At 40.5% G+C, this 15,347-nt stretch overlaps 1 protein-coding gene across 1 annotated transcript in view; it reads left to right on the forward strand.

Annotated features, from left to right (window-relative positions):
• Nucleotides 1-15,347, forward strand: part of ATXN2 (ataxin 2) — a 119,052-nt gene that overhangs the window by 55,601 nt on the left and 48,104 nt on the right. The window contains 2 exon segments of the mRNA XM_027124760.1: nt 12,193-12,317; nt 15,112-15,203. Coding sequence (XP_026980561.1) covers nt 12,193-12,317; nt 15,112-15,203 — 217 coding nt within the window.

Raw genomic sequence — 15,347 nt, forward strand, 5'->3', positions numbered from 1 at the left:
CATGTTTATAGAACCTAGGGATGTGTACACCCTGTGGTATCTAGCATAATGCCTTACAGATATGTAGTAGGTACTCAGTGTATACTGATTCTTTCAATTGATATTTTTAAAGTTTTATACGTCTTTACACACACTGCACCCAAGCCAGGGAAAAACTAGTAGTTTTTGGTGTTTCTTTTTTTTTCTTCCTTACGTAGACATTGCCATAGACAACTGGTAATTACCACTCATTTCCAGGAAACTCAAGAAAGCAATTATTCCTAGCCAGACTAAAAGCAGCTTTCTTACAACATGACATATCCAGAGTATATTTTTCTGACAAAAGGTTGCTTCTAGTAGGCATTTTAATACCCTTTTGAAATACAGAAAACAAAATCCCAGGTGCTAACTTTGAAAACAAGACCCAAATGATTCTGGTACAAGTGAGAAAAGTCAGAAGCACAGGTAAGGGAGTGTGAAGTATTAGAACATGCATGCGGGCTATTTTGAAGGTCTTTTTTTTTCTTTTTTTTTTTTTTTTTTGCGTTACGCGGGCCTCTCACCATTGTGGTCTCTCCCGTTGTGGAGCACAGGCTCTGGACGCGCAGGCTCAGCGGCCATGGTTCACAGGCCCAGCCGCTCCGCAGCATGTGGGATCCTCCCAGACCGGGGCACGAACCCGTGTCCCCTGCATCAGCAGGTGGACTCTCAACCACTGCGCCACCAGGGAAGCCCTTGAAGGTCTTTTAAAGTAATTAATTTGCCTTAGTTGCTGTGTATGTTAGAAATGCATACATACTTGAATTTATGTCAAAGGACACAATGTATTCATTTGTGAAGAACAGTATGAAATCAACTTTACTTCGGTTCAGTTTGAAATCATACGAGTAAAAGATCCCACACCTTAGAGATTAGCTTATTTTATTTTTGTGCTAACCAGCGTAGAAATAAACCCCTTTCTACTTATGGGTCACAAAACTCATTTTCCTTGTTCAAGTACCCTAGAGGCAAAGATATGATTAGGTAGTTCTGTGTTTGGAAAAATGACATTCTTTTCTAGTAAGATAAGAAATTATTTTTTAAATTTTCAAAATTTTGAGTAAAATGCAGGGTGCAGGTGGTTGGCCTATTGTTCTTTATTTTGTCATGTTGGTCTGTCCTGTCCTGTGGAATGTTGTTAGGTGTTGCATGGATTTGCTTACCAGTGCGTTCTTCTTTATTGTAACATCTCCATCTACTAGAAAGTCATGGTTTTGCCATTATTTGCTTTTATTTTATTTGCACAAAAGACTTTTTTTTTAATTTAATGTTTTTGGTTGTGCCCTGTGGCTTGCAGGATCTTAGTTCCCCAACCAGGGATTGAACCAATGCCCTTGGCAGTGGAAGTGTGGCATCCTAACCACTGGACTGCCAGGGGATTCCCCCAAGAAACTTTTAAAGACAGGTGTTTGGTCAAGAATTCTAGCTGCTGGGACAAGAAGATTTTATGAGCAGGGAAGTCTTTGTTGCCTGTTTGTAGGGGACATGTGCTATAGAGATGGATCCTGATTTTCTGTCCTGACCCTATAATGTGTGAAGTCAGGATGACCTGTGTTTTGTTTTTCAACACTTTATACTAGTTCTTCCTGATTCATTTTCTCCTTTAAAGCTTAAAGTTGAAGAAAAAACTGAGTTTTGTGGATGTAACCTCAAAGACTTGAATTTTGTGGTTACATAACTGTCATCATATGGTGTATCAAACAAACCACTTCCAACATTTTAAATGTTAAATAGTTCTGCTTAATAGGCCCAGAATTATGATTAGAAAATAGTTGTGGTTGTTCAAAACGAACATTATCCACTTCTGCATTTTTTAATAGGCAAGTGCTATTGTCTGATTCATATTGTAATGTAATTATAACTTCTTGGTATTTAGAACAGAGGGGTATATACATTTGGAATGTATTTAAGTTTCCCATAGTTTTGTGGCTAAGACCCTTAATATCTTCAAATGTTAGTTTGCAAATGGTAGATTTTGCAAAATTTTATTTTCAAGTTGATCATTTGGAACAGAACACTATTCCTGCAGAAATTTAGCTCTGTTACTTCAATATCATTCATTTCCATCTTATTTTAGCAGCCTGCTTTCATGATTTTGTCATCACTTCTAACTGCTTCTCTTCCAGAATGCCCTCCAAGATCTACTCTGACCATAGCCACCTTGACCTTTACTCTTCTACTCCTTTTCTTGTTACCTCTCACAGGGCTCTCTGACCCTTCCCTGGCCTTCCATTTTTAAACTCCTCTCTGTCTACTCCTTCAGCTAAGTAAAGGAGTGTGGCTGGGGAAAATACCATTGTGGTGCTGGTTAGTTAGGAATGTAGGGTTTCTAGCTCCTGCTGGAGCTTCAGCTCAGCCAGACCCTTTTCTAGCCTGTTTCTGCAACCCTAATTAATGAGTACCACCTCCAGTTCCTTACTCTGTTTACCTCATTTCCTTTATCCACAGCAGAATGCTCTTTCTTCCTTCTTTTTTTTTTTTGCGGTATGCGGGCCTCTCACCGTTGTAGCCTCTATCGTTGCGGAGCACAGGCTCCAGACGCGCAGGCTCAGCGGCCATGGCTCACGGGCCCAGCCGCTCCGCGGCATGTGGGATCTTCCCGGACCGGGGCACGAACCCATGTCCCCTGCATCGGGAGGCGGACTCTCAACCACTGCACCACCAGGGAAACCCAGCTTTCTTCCTTCTTTTTAGAACACATAGCCAGTGTTCTTAACCTGGATCCATGGATTTCCAAATGGTTCATGGAGCAGATTCAGGGCATTGATGAACTTGGGTGGGAAAAAATATCACATCTTTATTTTCATTAATCTTTAATTGAAATGGAGCCTTTCTTTTTTTTTTTTTAAGATGTTGGGGGTAGGAGTTTATTAATTAATTAATTTATTTTTGCTGTGTTAGGTCTTCGTTTCTGTGCGAGGGCTTTCTCGAGTTGTGGCAGGCGGGGGCCACTCTTCATTGCGGTGCGCGGGCCTCTCACTATCGCGGCCTCTCGTTGCGCAGCACAGTCTCCAGATGCGCAGGCTCAGTAGTTGTGGCTCACGGGCCTAGTTGCTCCGCAGCATGTGGGAATCCTCCCAGACCAGGGCACGAACCCGTGTCCCCAGCATTAGCAGGCAGACTCTCAACCACTGCGCCACCAGGGAAGCCCGGAGTGTTTCTTTCTGTTATGAATGCAGACAACAAACCACTAGTGTTAGCAGTATCTGTGACTTCCACGCCTATAGAATTCAGTTAATTTTATATCACTTGTATAGATTTGGATTTTTTAAATTAATTAATTAATTTGGTTGCGCTGGATCTTAGTTGCGGCAGGTGGGCTCCTTAGTTATGGCATGCAAACTTTTAGTTGCAGCATACATGTGGGATCTAGTTCCCTGACCAGGGATCGAACCTGGGCCCCCTGCATTGGGATCGCAGAGTCTTAACCACTGCGCCACCAGGGAAGTCCCTAGATTTGGTTGGGTTTTTTGTGTTTTTTTTTTTTAAATTAAAAAATTTTTTTATTATTTATTTTTGGCGCATTGAGTCTTCATTGCTGCACACATGCTTTCTCTAGTTGCAGTGAGCGGGGACTACTCTTCGTAGCAGTGTGCAGGCTTCTCGTTGTGGAGCATGGGCTCTAGGAGTGTGGGCTTCAGTAGTTGCAGCACGTGGGCTCAGTGGTTACGGCATGTGGGCTCTAGGGCGCGTGGGCTTCAGTAATTGTGGTGCGTGGGGCTCAGTAGTTGTGGCTCATGGGCTCTAAAGCGCAGGCTCAGTAGTTGTGGTGCACGGGCTTAGTTGCTCCACAGCATGTGGGATCTTCCCGGACCAGGGCTCAAACCCGTGTCCCCTGCATTGGCAGGCAGATTCTTCACCACTGCACCACCAGGGAAGCCCTCCTTTAATTTTCTGTGTATTTTTTGCATTTAAATCCATAGGCTTTTTGCAAATGCTGAAGGGGTCCATAGATCAAAGAAAAAGCTTAAGAATCCTTAATCTATAGGCTCCCTGTGCCCTGTTTCCCTGCAGTTTTCTCTCTCTTGCCTGAGGACAGCACCTCCACTTGTCCCTTTGCTTTTGTTCCGTTCTGCACACCCTGGGCCCTTACTGTGTTCATTATTCCTATCTTATTTGTTTATCCTATTCTTTAATACTGTGTTCTTTAATATTAACTGTATAATAAAATACATGGTTTAGTATATATTCATAGTGTAAAAACTTACGTAGAACTGAAGAATATAAAAAGGTAATCGCTCCTCTGGCCTCAAATTCCATTTCCCTGGGGGAATCCTATGGACTTGTGTGCAATTCAGAAAAATATTATTTTTAACCCTACTCTAGTCTGTATTAGAACACCTTTTACTTCCCCCTAAATTATATTTTAGTGCTTTACACATTAGATTCTAAAAGATTTACTCCACCTCTGTAATTACTCTCCCTTAGCTAGGGGCTTCGTCAGGAAAAGACGGGGATTGTGTCTTAGTCAAAAATGAATCCCCAGCTCATCCAAACTGAATGACCAGCACATACATTATCGGTACTCAGCAATGCTAAAATTGAATTAAAAATGGCCTCTTAGTTGCTATGTTGGCACCCCCTGTAACTGATGCTCTGTTGTGTATAGATTGGTCCATATAAAACTCATGGTACATGACGAGAAAATATTTTTTAAAAAATTATTTATTTATTTAATTTTGGCTGTGTTGGGTCTTCGTTTCTGTGCAAGGGCTTTCTCTAGTTGCGGCAAGCGGGGGCCACTCTTCATTGCGGTGCACGGTCCTCTCACTATCGCTGCCTCCCTTGTTGCAGAGCACGGGCTCCAGACGCGCAGGCTCAGTAGTTGTGGCTCACGGGCCTAGTTGCTCCGTGGCATGTGGGATCTTCCCAGACCAGGGCTCGAACCCGTGTCCCCTGCACTGGCAAGCAGATTCCCAACCACTGCACCACCAGGGAAGCCCGAGAAAATATTTTTTTTAACTGTTGAAAAATGTCACAGTATTAATAATTGATCAAAACAGAACAATATCATTGAAATAAGTTTTTTTAGTTATCTGGGATGTCAGTGTTTGAGAAAAAGTAGATTTAATTGAGAGATGAAATGGGTAGCTGAGGATTTTGGTGAAGACTTTTCTGAAAGTACATTTGAGGGCTTCTGATGTCAAGTCTGATAATGATTTTTTAATTTCATTCACTTTTATGTCATTTTGTAGTTATAATTTTAAATTTATTTTTATTAACTTAAAGCCTGTCACTAGCACATTAGTTGTTTCACCACTATTCTGGCCATTTAAAAAAATCTCAGACAACTTTGATTTTTCATAGTCCTAATTGACTGAGGATATATTGATAGAAGAGGAAAAGTTGAGCAGAGAACATTTATTTCCTGGGTGTGGGGCTGAAGAATGCCTAAGAGAGAGGCTGCGCATTGGTTGAGACATTTCTTTCTGATTACCACCAGGTGGCAGCACTGGCTCAGAACGACTGGGTTTCTGCCCTGAATTAGAAGGAAGGGAAGGTTTAGAGGCAGGGGACAACATTATGCCCTTTCCCTCTGTCTCCCCCTTTCCCTAAATTGGATGTCATAAGGCCGGGAATGAAGCACATCTTCGTTATATTTTATTATCTGATCATTTTATTGTTTTCTTTTTTTCTTTCTGTGCTTGTAGTTCCTTCAGAAACAGGTAACGTTTTTCTGCCAGTCACATTGTATTCTTGCTTCTTGCTTTTATAATGCTTTTGCTTCTTATCGCAGAGGATAATGGAAAATTAATATATTCTGACTTTATGGCATTGGAAAATCTGCACACAAATTCGCACAGTTGCAATTAGATTATAGCCAGTTGATTTTCTGAATTTTGCAGAAATCCTGGCAATAACATTTTACTATTTAATACCAACAATGATTTTTCAAAAATCCAAACATGGCTGTTAATAAAATAACATATTCAGGATTTACAGTAATAGATAATGGTAATAGTGTAGAATGGAATATCCTGGTCTTGCTTCCTTCTAACTAATGATACTATGTTGACCTGAAATACAGTATTTAGCATCAGGCTTTTCCCTGCCATCTTGACACTTTAGCCTCATTTTGCTGATTCTCTACTTCTGCACATTTTATGCACGTCTTCCCTAAACCATTTGCTCATCTTTATATTTTGGGGGGGATTTATATCAACTTTATTTCAACTTTGCGTATTTTTTATGACATGTGCATTATTGTTTCATCGCTTTCAAACCTGCCTCATGTTTTTCACAGTTAACTTTGATTTATTCTTGTGAGCAGACTTGAATCAAAGCACTACATTTACTAATGATGGTAGATTCTTCTGAAGCTCTTTTCTTAAACATCTTTATTGGAGTATAATTGCTTTACAATGGTGTGTTAGTTTCTGCTGTATAACAAAGTACATCAGCCATACATATACATATATCCCCATATCTCCTCCCTCTTGCGTCTCCCTCCCACCCTCCCTATCCCACCCCTCTAGGTGGACACAAAGCACCAAGCTGATCTCCCTGTGCTATGTGGCTGCTTCCCACTATCTTGTTTTACATTTGGTAGTGTATATATGTCCATGCCACTCTCTCACTTTGTCCCAGCTTACCCTTCCCCCTCCCTGTGTCCTCAGGTCCATTCTCTATGTCTGCGTCTTTATTCCTGTCCTGCCCCTAGGTTCTTCAGAACCTTTTTTTTTCCTTTTTTAGATTCCATATATATGTATTACCATATGGTATTTGTTGTTCTTTCTGACTTACTTCACTCTGTATGACAGTCTCTAGGTCCATCCACCTCACTACAAATAACTCAATTTCGTTTCTTTTTATGGCTGAGTAATATTCCATCGTATATGTGCCATATCTTCTTTATCCATTCATCTGTCGATGGACACTTAGGTTGCTTCCATGTCCTGGCTGTGGTAAATGGAGCTGCAGTGAACATTGTGGTACATGACTCTTTTTGAATTATGGTTTTCTCAGGGTATATGCCCAGTAGTGGGATTGCTGGGTCACATGGTAGTTCTATTTTTAGTTTTTTAAGGAACCTCCATACTGTTCTCCATAGTGGCTATATCAGTTTACATTCCCACCAGCAGTCATTTGCTCATCTTTAAAAAGGGACTTTCTTTGGGGGAAATTTTAAAATTAAGGAATATCATTCCTTACTAATAGATACATACTTTTGTGTTTTCCCTCCCCTGCTTTTCTGCCCTCAAAGGAAAATGTGATGCTAAGTAACAACCTGTGAACAGTTAATTCCTTTATAAGGTTGGTATTGTAAACAGAAGATGTAACATGAAAATGTAGCATTAAAAAAATTAGGTTGTTTAATAATGGCCTCTTAATACCACCTCAATTGTAATTAGCAGAGTATAACTTGGTTCAGTGAAGTTTTAATGCTTGCTTTTTCACATTGGCTCCCTGTTCGGGATTCTTTTTGATTTTGTTTAAAATCATACTGATAGAAATATATTTAAGCTATTTTTATTGTATATTTCAGTCTTTCAATTTGAGGACAGCTTGGCTCAGTCCCTAGTCTTTCCTAAATACTTTGACATAGCACACGTACCCTACAATGATAAAAGTCCACTTATGTGGATCTGTTAAAAAAAAATCTTCTATTCTGGGTTTTAATTTCTTGAATAAAAACATATTTAATGCTGGGTTTCCATCTAAGTAAATGCTTTACTCATTTAAATATATGCTTTTCAAAAACTAGTGTGATTAAAACATTAACAGGATCTTAAATATGAATTAATAATCCCACTACTTCTTGTAGAACAGCGGTCCCCAACCTTTTTGGCACCAGGGGCCAGTTTCGTGGAAGACAATTTTTCCGGAGGTGGGTAGGGGATGGTTTTAGGATGATTCAAACGCATTACATTTATTGTGCACGTTATTTCTATTATTATTACATTGTAATATATTATGAAATAATTATACAACTCACTATAATGCAGAATCAGTGGGAGCCCTGAGCTTGTTTTCCTGCAACTAGATGGTCCCATCTGGGGGTGATGGGAGACAGTGACACCTGAAGTGTGTTGCTTATGTCCAGTCTACTCTGTGATCTCGTTTTGGTCGCTGTCACTGCAGAAAACCCTGCTTCACAAAGATAGGATGTTGGAAATGGAAGCAGGCTTTTCAGTGCTTTTGTGGCAATCTCAGGATATTCCACCTTGACTTTAATAATCCAGAATGTATGGAGATTTGAAGTTGTCTCAAACATACTTTTAAGGCCACTGTCATTTGCAGTCTCAAGCAGTCGATCGTCTTCTAGCACGAACAAAGTTGATTCATCTGGTTTATTCACAAATGGGTCGCGGATCCATTCCTTCCCAGTTCGGGGGTCTTTTGTGTTTGGGAAGTAATGCTCAAACTCTTTTGAAAGCTGAGATAGGTGATCATGCATCAGCTAGGAGAAAGAAGGCCCTGGCTCAGTTTCTTTCAAAATCTTTGCTAATGTTTGAAACATGTCAAAAATCCCAGTGTTCACTTGTTGCCCCCATAATTCCAATTCAGCTTTGAATGCAGCCACCTTATCTGCCCACTTGAACACAGTTATCATTCTCCCTTCAAGTGACAGATTGAGTTTGTTGAGCAGGTTGAATATGCCACACAAGTAAGCAAGTTTTGCGACCCATTCTGTGTCACTGAAATGTGCTGCCAGTGGTGACTGTTTTTCTAAAAGAAATCTCTGGAGCGGCTCTCGTAACTCAGAAACTCTGGCCAGTGATCTACCTTTGGAAAGCCATCTCACTTCTGTGTGTAAGAGAAGACATGTGTGCTCTGCGTCCATCTCCTCACAGAGCTGCCTGAGCAGACGTGAGTTAAGGGCATGTACTTTAATGTGGTTGATAATTTTAATCACATCCTGCAAGACATTGTTAAGTTCAGGTGACATTTTTTGGCTAGCCAGCATTTCTTTATGGATGACACACGGTGTATAGACTGACATTCAGAAGAAACCTCTTTGACCCGACTAGTGAAACCAGAAAAACGTCCAGTCATGGCAGCCGCTCTGTCCGTGCATATACCGACACAAAATGACCAGTTGAATTTTCCTGATGTGTAATCATTCAAAGACTTGAATAGTTCTGCAGCTGTGGTGGTGGTTGGCAACAAAAGTGCACATAACATATCATCACGCACATCCTCCTGAAAATTACATCGCACAAAAACAAGCGTTGTTGCCTTGTCAACATCGGTAGACTCGTCAACCTGGATTGTGTACCACGGCGACTCATTAATCCTCTCTAACAATTGTGCCTCAGTATCCTCTGCTATTTCATCAATTCGTCTAGTTATAGTGCTAGCCGAAAGAGGAACACGTGCCACCTTTTGAACTGCAGCCTCTCCTAAAAGTTCACGACAAATGTCCTTAGCAGCAGGCAGGATCAACTCTTCACCAATAGTAAAGGGCTTCTTAGCTTTAGCAATGCGGTTAGCCGCTAAGAGAATGATGCTCTCAGTGCAGACACATTTGATGAAGTGGTGGCCTTCAGTAATTGCTTCTGTTCTTTGTGTTCACGTTTTTTCTTTTGAAAAACTCCAGAGGCTTGTCTTTTAATTCAGGGCGCTTGGTCTCCATGTGGCAAAGCAGTTTTGAAGGTTTCATGGCTTTGTTGGTTAGCTGGTCACCACATATTATACAAGTGGGCTTGGAGAATGTGAATCACCTGTTGCAATGAACCCATAATTTAAGTAGGACTCTTGGTATTTTCTTTTCAGTGCAGCTTTCTTTTTGTTGGCAGTCTCAGAGTCTTCTGCTGTCTCATCATTGGGTCTTTCCCCCTTTTCAAAGAAGTTCTCCAGTGATGTTTGTTTTCTACTCATTTTGGCTAGGGTTAGCTTATGGGCTTACCAAAACTGTGACTGAGACAAGTGCACAGTGCGGGAAAGAGGCGCAGACAGAAGTGGTAATTAAAACAATGTGCGGGCCATGCACGGACTAAAATAAGTGTCGGATTCTGACTTAAAGCCTGCCACCAGATACAGCTGTAAATTGAAGTACAACAACTCACTTGCCCCTATAAAGCCTGTCACCGGATGCAGCTTAATTGTCACTTGCCACTCACTGGCAGGGTATTGATACGAGTCTGCAAGCACTTATGGTCTCTGTGCAGTCAAACCTCTCCGCTAATGATAATCTGTATTTGCAGCTGCTCCTCAGCGCTAGCATCACTGCCTCAGCTCCACCTCAGATCATCAGGCATTAGATTCTCATAAGGAGCACACAACCTAGATCCCTCGCATGCGCAGTTCACAGGTTTGTGCTCCTGTGAGAACCTAATGCTGCCGCTGATCTGACAGGAGGCGGAGCTCAGGCGGTAATGGGAGTGTTGCGGAGTGGCTGTAAATGCAGATGAAGCTTCTGTTGCTCGCCTTGCTCTCACCTCCTGCTCTGCAGCCTGGTTCCAGTACCAGTCCGTGGCCCGGGGGTTGAGGACCCCTGTTGTAGAAGATAACATGACTGGTTTGTAATTTTTCTGTGGTCTAGTTTTTTGTTCTAATTTTGTGAGAATTAAAGTAGGGAATTTCAGCCACCTAATGTAAGTCATTATTTGATGTTTTTCTTGGAGCATCTCACATTCTTGAAAATACACATGGCAAAATCAGTTTTACCAAGAATTTCTGTGACTTTAAGATGATGTAGAGTAGAACTTGACTCAGGCAAGTATCATATAAAGCCAAGTTTTTAGGGCCATCAGTGGCTTACAGCTGAAGATGGCATTATGAAGATAACATCAGTGGTTAGAACCTCTTAGCTTTTCCAAACTGCAGTCATCTTCCAGTGAATGCTAATCCCACTCGCAGCTGAGGCCTGCTGCTTTGGGGATCCCCCTTGGTACACTCTTGGCTCTTATAATTGCTAGCAACAGGAGCCATGCTGCCTGATAGAGCTGGCAGCTAAGCCCATAGGTGCAGTTATGCTTTCATTCCCTAGTGTGCATGAATACACACCCACATCCACTTATCCACCTGTAGTTTGAGATGAGAGGAGGTAAGAGCTAGCTAGGCTTATAGTGCCATGCCTAAATTTGCTGGCTCAAGTTTCTTATTTCACCATCACCTTGCCCACTGGGGAGCCAATGACAGTTTTAGAAACAGTACCAAATCAGAAATCCCTCTGGAATTATCTCTTTTGAAGGAGACGCAGGTGTTGATTTTTCCCTTCCTCCTCCTCCTTGATGGCAGCTTGAAGTAAGGGTGAGGGTGTGGTGACTGGGAGCCAGTACTCTCTAGGAGAGCCAGATCAGCAGAAGTATTACTCCGCAGCCCTGTGCTAGGTGATACCCTATAGGTCCGGACATCTAAATGTAAGCCGGTATCTCCAAAGCATTTCCGAACACTGTCATTGCCCAAGTAGACCTTTATTTAGCTGGGTCCTAACTTCCAACTAGAGATTTTCTTTTCTAGACAGCAGCTATGATATATATAGTTCCTGTCATGTGAGCATACTAATGCCATTCTGCTCTCACAAGCTAGTGCTTTTCAGTAACGTTAGCAGAGGAGGAGAGGATACATTAGGTGAGAAAGTATTGACAGGAAGTCCAGGTAGGCCTGCCACCTGAACCTTCTGGGGACAGGTAACACTGTGGGGCCTGAGCTTTGTATTGGAGTGGCTCTAGGGAAATATGGGTTCTGTGTGGGGGTGGGTCACTTCGAATGGCTTTAGTTACTAATGGCAACGGTATGTTAGGATACTGACCTCTGCATGTAGACGTGGATTTGGAAAGTTAAAAGATCAGCATACGTTTGGCTGAAGGAGCTCTGAGGGCATATCTAATTACTGGGTCTGTTAAACAAAAGAGATCTTGTTTTAGATGGATTGATAGAAAATTTCTGGATCAATTCTGAAACACAAAGCAATTATTTTTAATACAACTTATGACTTGTGTGACTACATTATAACATTTCATGTGGCTTAAAATTATATGGGTAAAACATACTTTCACCAGTAATCATCTATGATGCCATTTACTGAATTAAGTTTTTTGAAGGTTATAATATTAGAAGCATTACACATCTGAAAGCATACTGTTAATGAATGCTATTCTTTCTGTATCAGAAATTCACTTTTCATAATTATTTTTTAGCATACATCTCTGTTGATAAATCCATGTATGTATTCACGTAGCCCATTGTCTGGTTGTATGATCTTTCAACCAAAACCATCCTTTGCAGATGCTTTTACTGACTCTGCTATCAGTGCTAAAGTGAATGGTGAACACAAAGAGAAGGACCTGGAGCCCTGGGATGCAGGTGAACTCACTACCAGTGAGGAACTGGAGGCTTTGGAAAATGATGTTGTAAGCAAAATCTTTTCGATTAGTAACGTTATGGTCATGTGATATGGTATGACATCCTATCACTTGGTTTTAATTTAAGTATGTTGTTGTGAATATATTTAAAGTAGCAGTTTTATTGTGTAAATAGACTTTGCCCTATGCAGTATATACAGAAAAATGTTTCTTTGGGATGCTTATGAATTATTTGTATGTTTTTAAAGTAAGTCCTAATAAGCAACATAAAAATTTAAATTGGAAACCATGGGAAACTAGAAATGCTGGCATGTTTTGCTTTGAGTACTCTGCAGAATAGTGGTGTCTTGTCTGTTGACTTTACCTAGCGGTGAGGTCAAAGTGTGACTTTTAGGCTTCTTGTCTGTCAGAGAGGCACTCATTATTAAGATATATTGTTAGATTACATTAGAATTAAAGCAATAAGTAAATTTCTTTGTCTTAAAATTAGGAACATTCTCAACAAAAATCTATTTCCAGAAGGCTCTTGGCATATATTATTTTTACTTTTCCCATAACACATCATCTATAAATCAAATACTTAATAATGACTCTGTCATTAGGATTCTGTAAATTCTGTTTCTAAACTGTGGAGATAGAAGCAAAGTTTCTTGCCAAAAATGAGTGTTTAGATAGTAAAATTTGAATGGGATGGGGGACTTCCCTGGCGGTCCAGTGATTAGAACTTCACCTTCCAATGTAGGGGGTGGCATGTTTGATCCCTGGTCGGGGAGCTAGGATCCCATGTGCCTCGTGGCCAAAAAACTGAAACATAAAACAGAAGCAATATTGTAACAGATTCAATAAAGACTTGTAAAAAAGTGGTCCACATCAAAAAAATCTTTAAAAAAAAATTTTCAAAGGGATGAAGAATCTTTCATTGAATATTACAGAAAAGTCTTATTTAACAAATCTGCGTTTGATGTTTAAGTCATTTTCTAGTTGCAAAACTGGAAATACATAGACAATGCATCATTATTAATTTTCAAACTTTTTAAAGAAGCACATATAACTGAATGTGAAGGTTCTCAGGTTTGTGCAGCACATCACCTCTGTGGAGGATATGGAAAAGCAGGCACTCTTTTTGTTTTTTTTTCTAATTGATAGCAAAGCAGTTAAATTGATAGACGCTTTCTAGAGAGTATTCTGGCAATGTTTTATCAAAATTTAAAACACACATACACTTTATTTAATCTATGCTGGGTCTTAGTTGTGGCACGCGGGCTTCTTAGTTGTGGCATGCGGACTCTTAGTTGCGGCATGCATGTGGGATCTAGTTCCCCAACCAGGGAACAAAGCCGGGCCCTCTGCCTTGGGAGCATGGAGTCTTACCCACTGGACCACCAAGGAAGTCCCCACACATACACTTTGGTCCAGCAATTCTACTTCTGAGAATTTATCCATAAGACTTTAAAATAATTATGTATGAGGATGTTTTTCACAGCATTTTATTCTAATAGTGAAAAATAGGAAACATCCTAACTGTCCATCAATAGGGCATGGGTTAAATAGATTTATTGTACCTCCGTTCAGTTGAAGTACTGTATGTCCACTGGAAAGAAAGATATTCTGGGAAGATATCTAAAACTTACTAAAAGAAAAAGCAGGGCTTCCCTGGTGGCACGGTGGTTGAGAGTCCGCCTGCCGATGCAGGGGACACGGGTTCGTGCCCTGGTCTGGGAGGATCCCGCGTGCCACGGAGCGGCTGGGCCCATGAGCCATGGCCGCTGAGCCTGTGCGTCCGGAGCCTGTGCTCCGCAACGGGAGAGGCCGCAACAGTGAGAGGCCTGCGTACTGCAAAAAAAAAAAGAAAAAGCAAGTTGCAGAGAATTTTCAAAAAAGAGAGCTGATGATAATAATCATATTCTTACATATGTGCAGAGAATGTCTGGAATTATGCCCAAGAAGTTGTTAATGGTGGTTATCTGTGCACACTGGGATTGGCAGATTTTACTTTTCACTGGATGTCTTTCTGCACTGTTTAAATTTTTTACATGGAGCATATACTAAAAGAGCATATTTTAAAGCTTCCATAGGTAACTGATTTCCTACCCGCATGTGTTAGGCCGAAGTAGTTGATTTAGTGGTGGAATTGAATTACATTATAGTTTTATCTGGAGTAGCACAGAGGGAGCCAAGGTTAATGGGTGACCTTAGGGGCAAGTTTTAGTCTTGAAATTGCCATCAGCATTGCTCAGATGACACTGTGCCCTCTTCTGACATGGATAATGATAACCCCTTTCTATCAGTCAGACCTGATGATCAGTCAACTCAAAAAGGTTTCAGGTAAATACCTTGTAGAAAGGTCACCGTTAGGGAGTAGGGAAAGGAGAGAACCCTGACCTGAGGATATTTTATGAAGTAACTAAAATGTTCTGAACTTTTACTAATAACATCTCAAATAATTGTTTCGTATACAGTTGACCTTTGAACAGCACAGGTTTGAACCACACTGGTCCACTTATACGCATTTTTTTGCAATAGTAAATACTATAGTAATGCACTATCCAAGATTGGTTGAATCTACAGATTTTCGACTATGCCTGGAGTCAGTGACCCTAACACCCCACCCCCCGAATTGTTGAAGGTTCGACTGTAGTTATTTACCAACTTGTAGGGGCTGATGTGTAGAAGAAAGTTTTTCCTTAAGGCATTTTTAAAGCAAATTTTTGCCTGTTTTTTAATTTTGCTAGATTTTGCTTGAATAGCACAATAGATATTGTTAACGTAGATATCGACTATAACTGAATTAAAGAAGACAAATACTTTGTCATTTTGAAAAATGAGCTTCATTTTCTTCTAGTCTAATGGATGGGATCCCAATGATATGTTTCGATATAATGAAGAAAATTATGGTGTAGTGTCTACATATGATAGCAGTCTATCTTCATATACGTAAGTTTTAAAAGTTTGCTTTTGTTTTAATACATATTTGCCTTTGATTTTCATCAACCTAAATTACGATGTTGAATAAATGTTTCTGTTGGATTTTAAGTTAAACGATTATGTGAAAGAATTATCCTTTTACTACCTACGCTG

Source organism: Aethalodelphis obliquidens, unplaced genomic scaffold (genome assembly GCF_003676395.1).
Source record: "Aethalodelphis obliquidens isolate GAN/ISIS:26980383/991018 unplaced genomic scaffold, ASM367639v1 scaffold28, whole genome shotgun sequence".
Classification (NCBI taxonomy): Eukaryota; Metazoa; Chordata; class Mammalia; order Artiodactyla; family Delphinidae; genus Aethalodelphis; species Aethalodelphis obliquidens.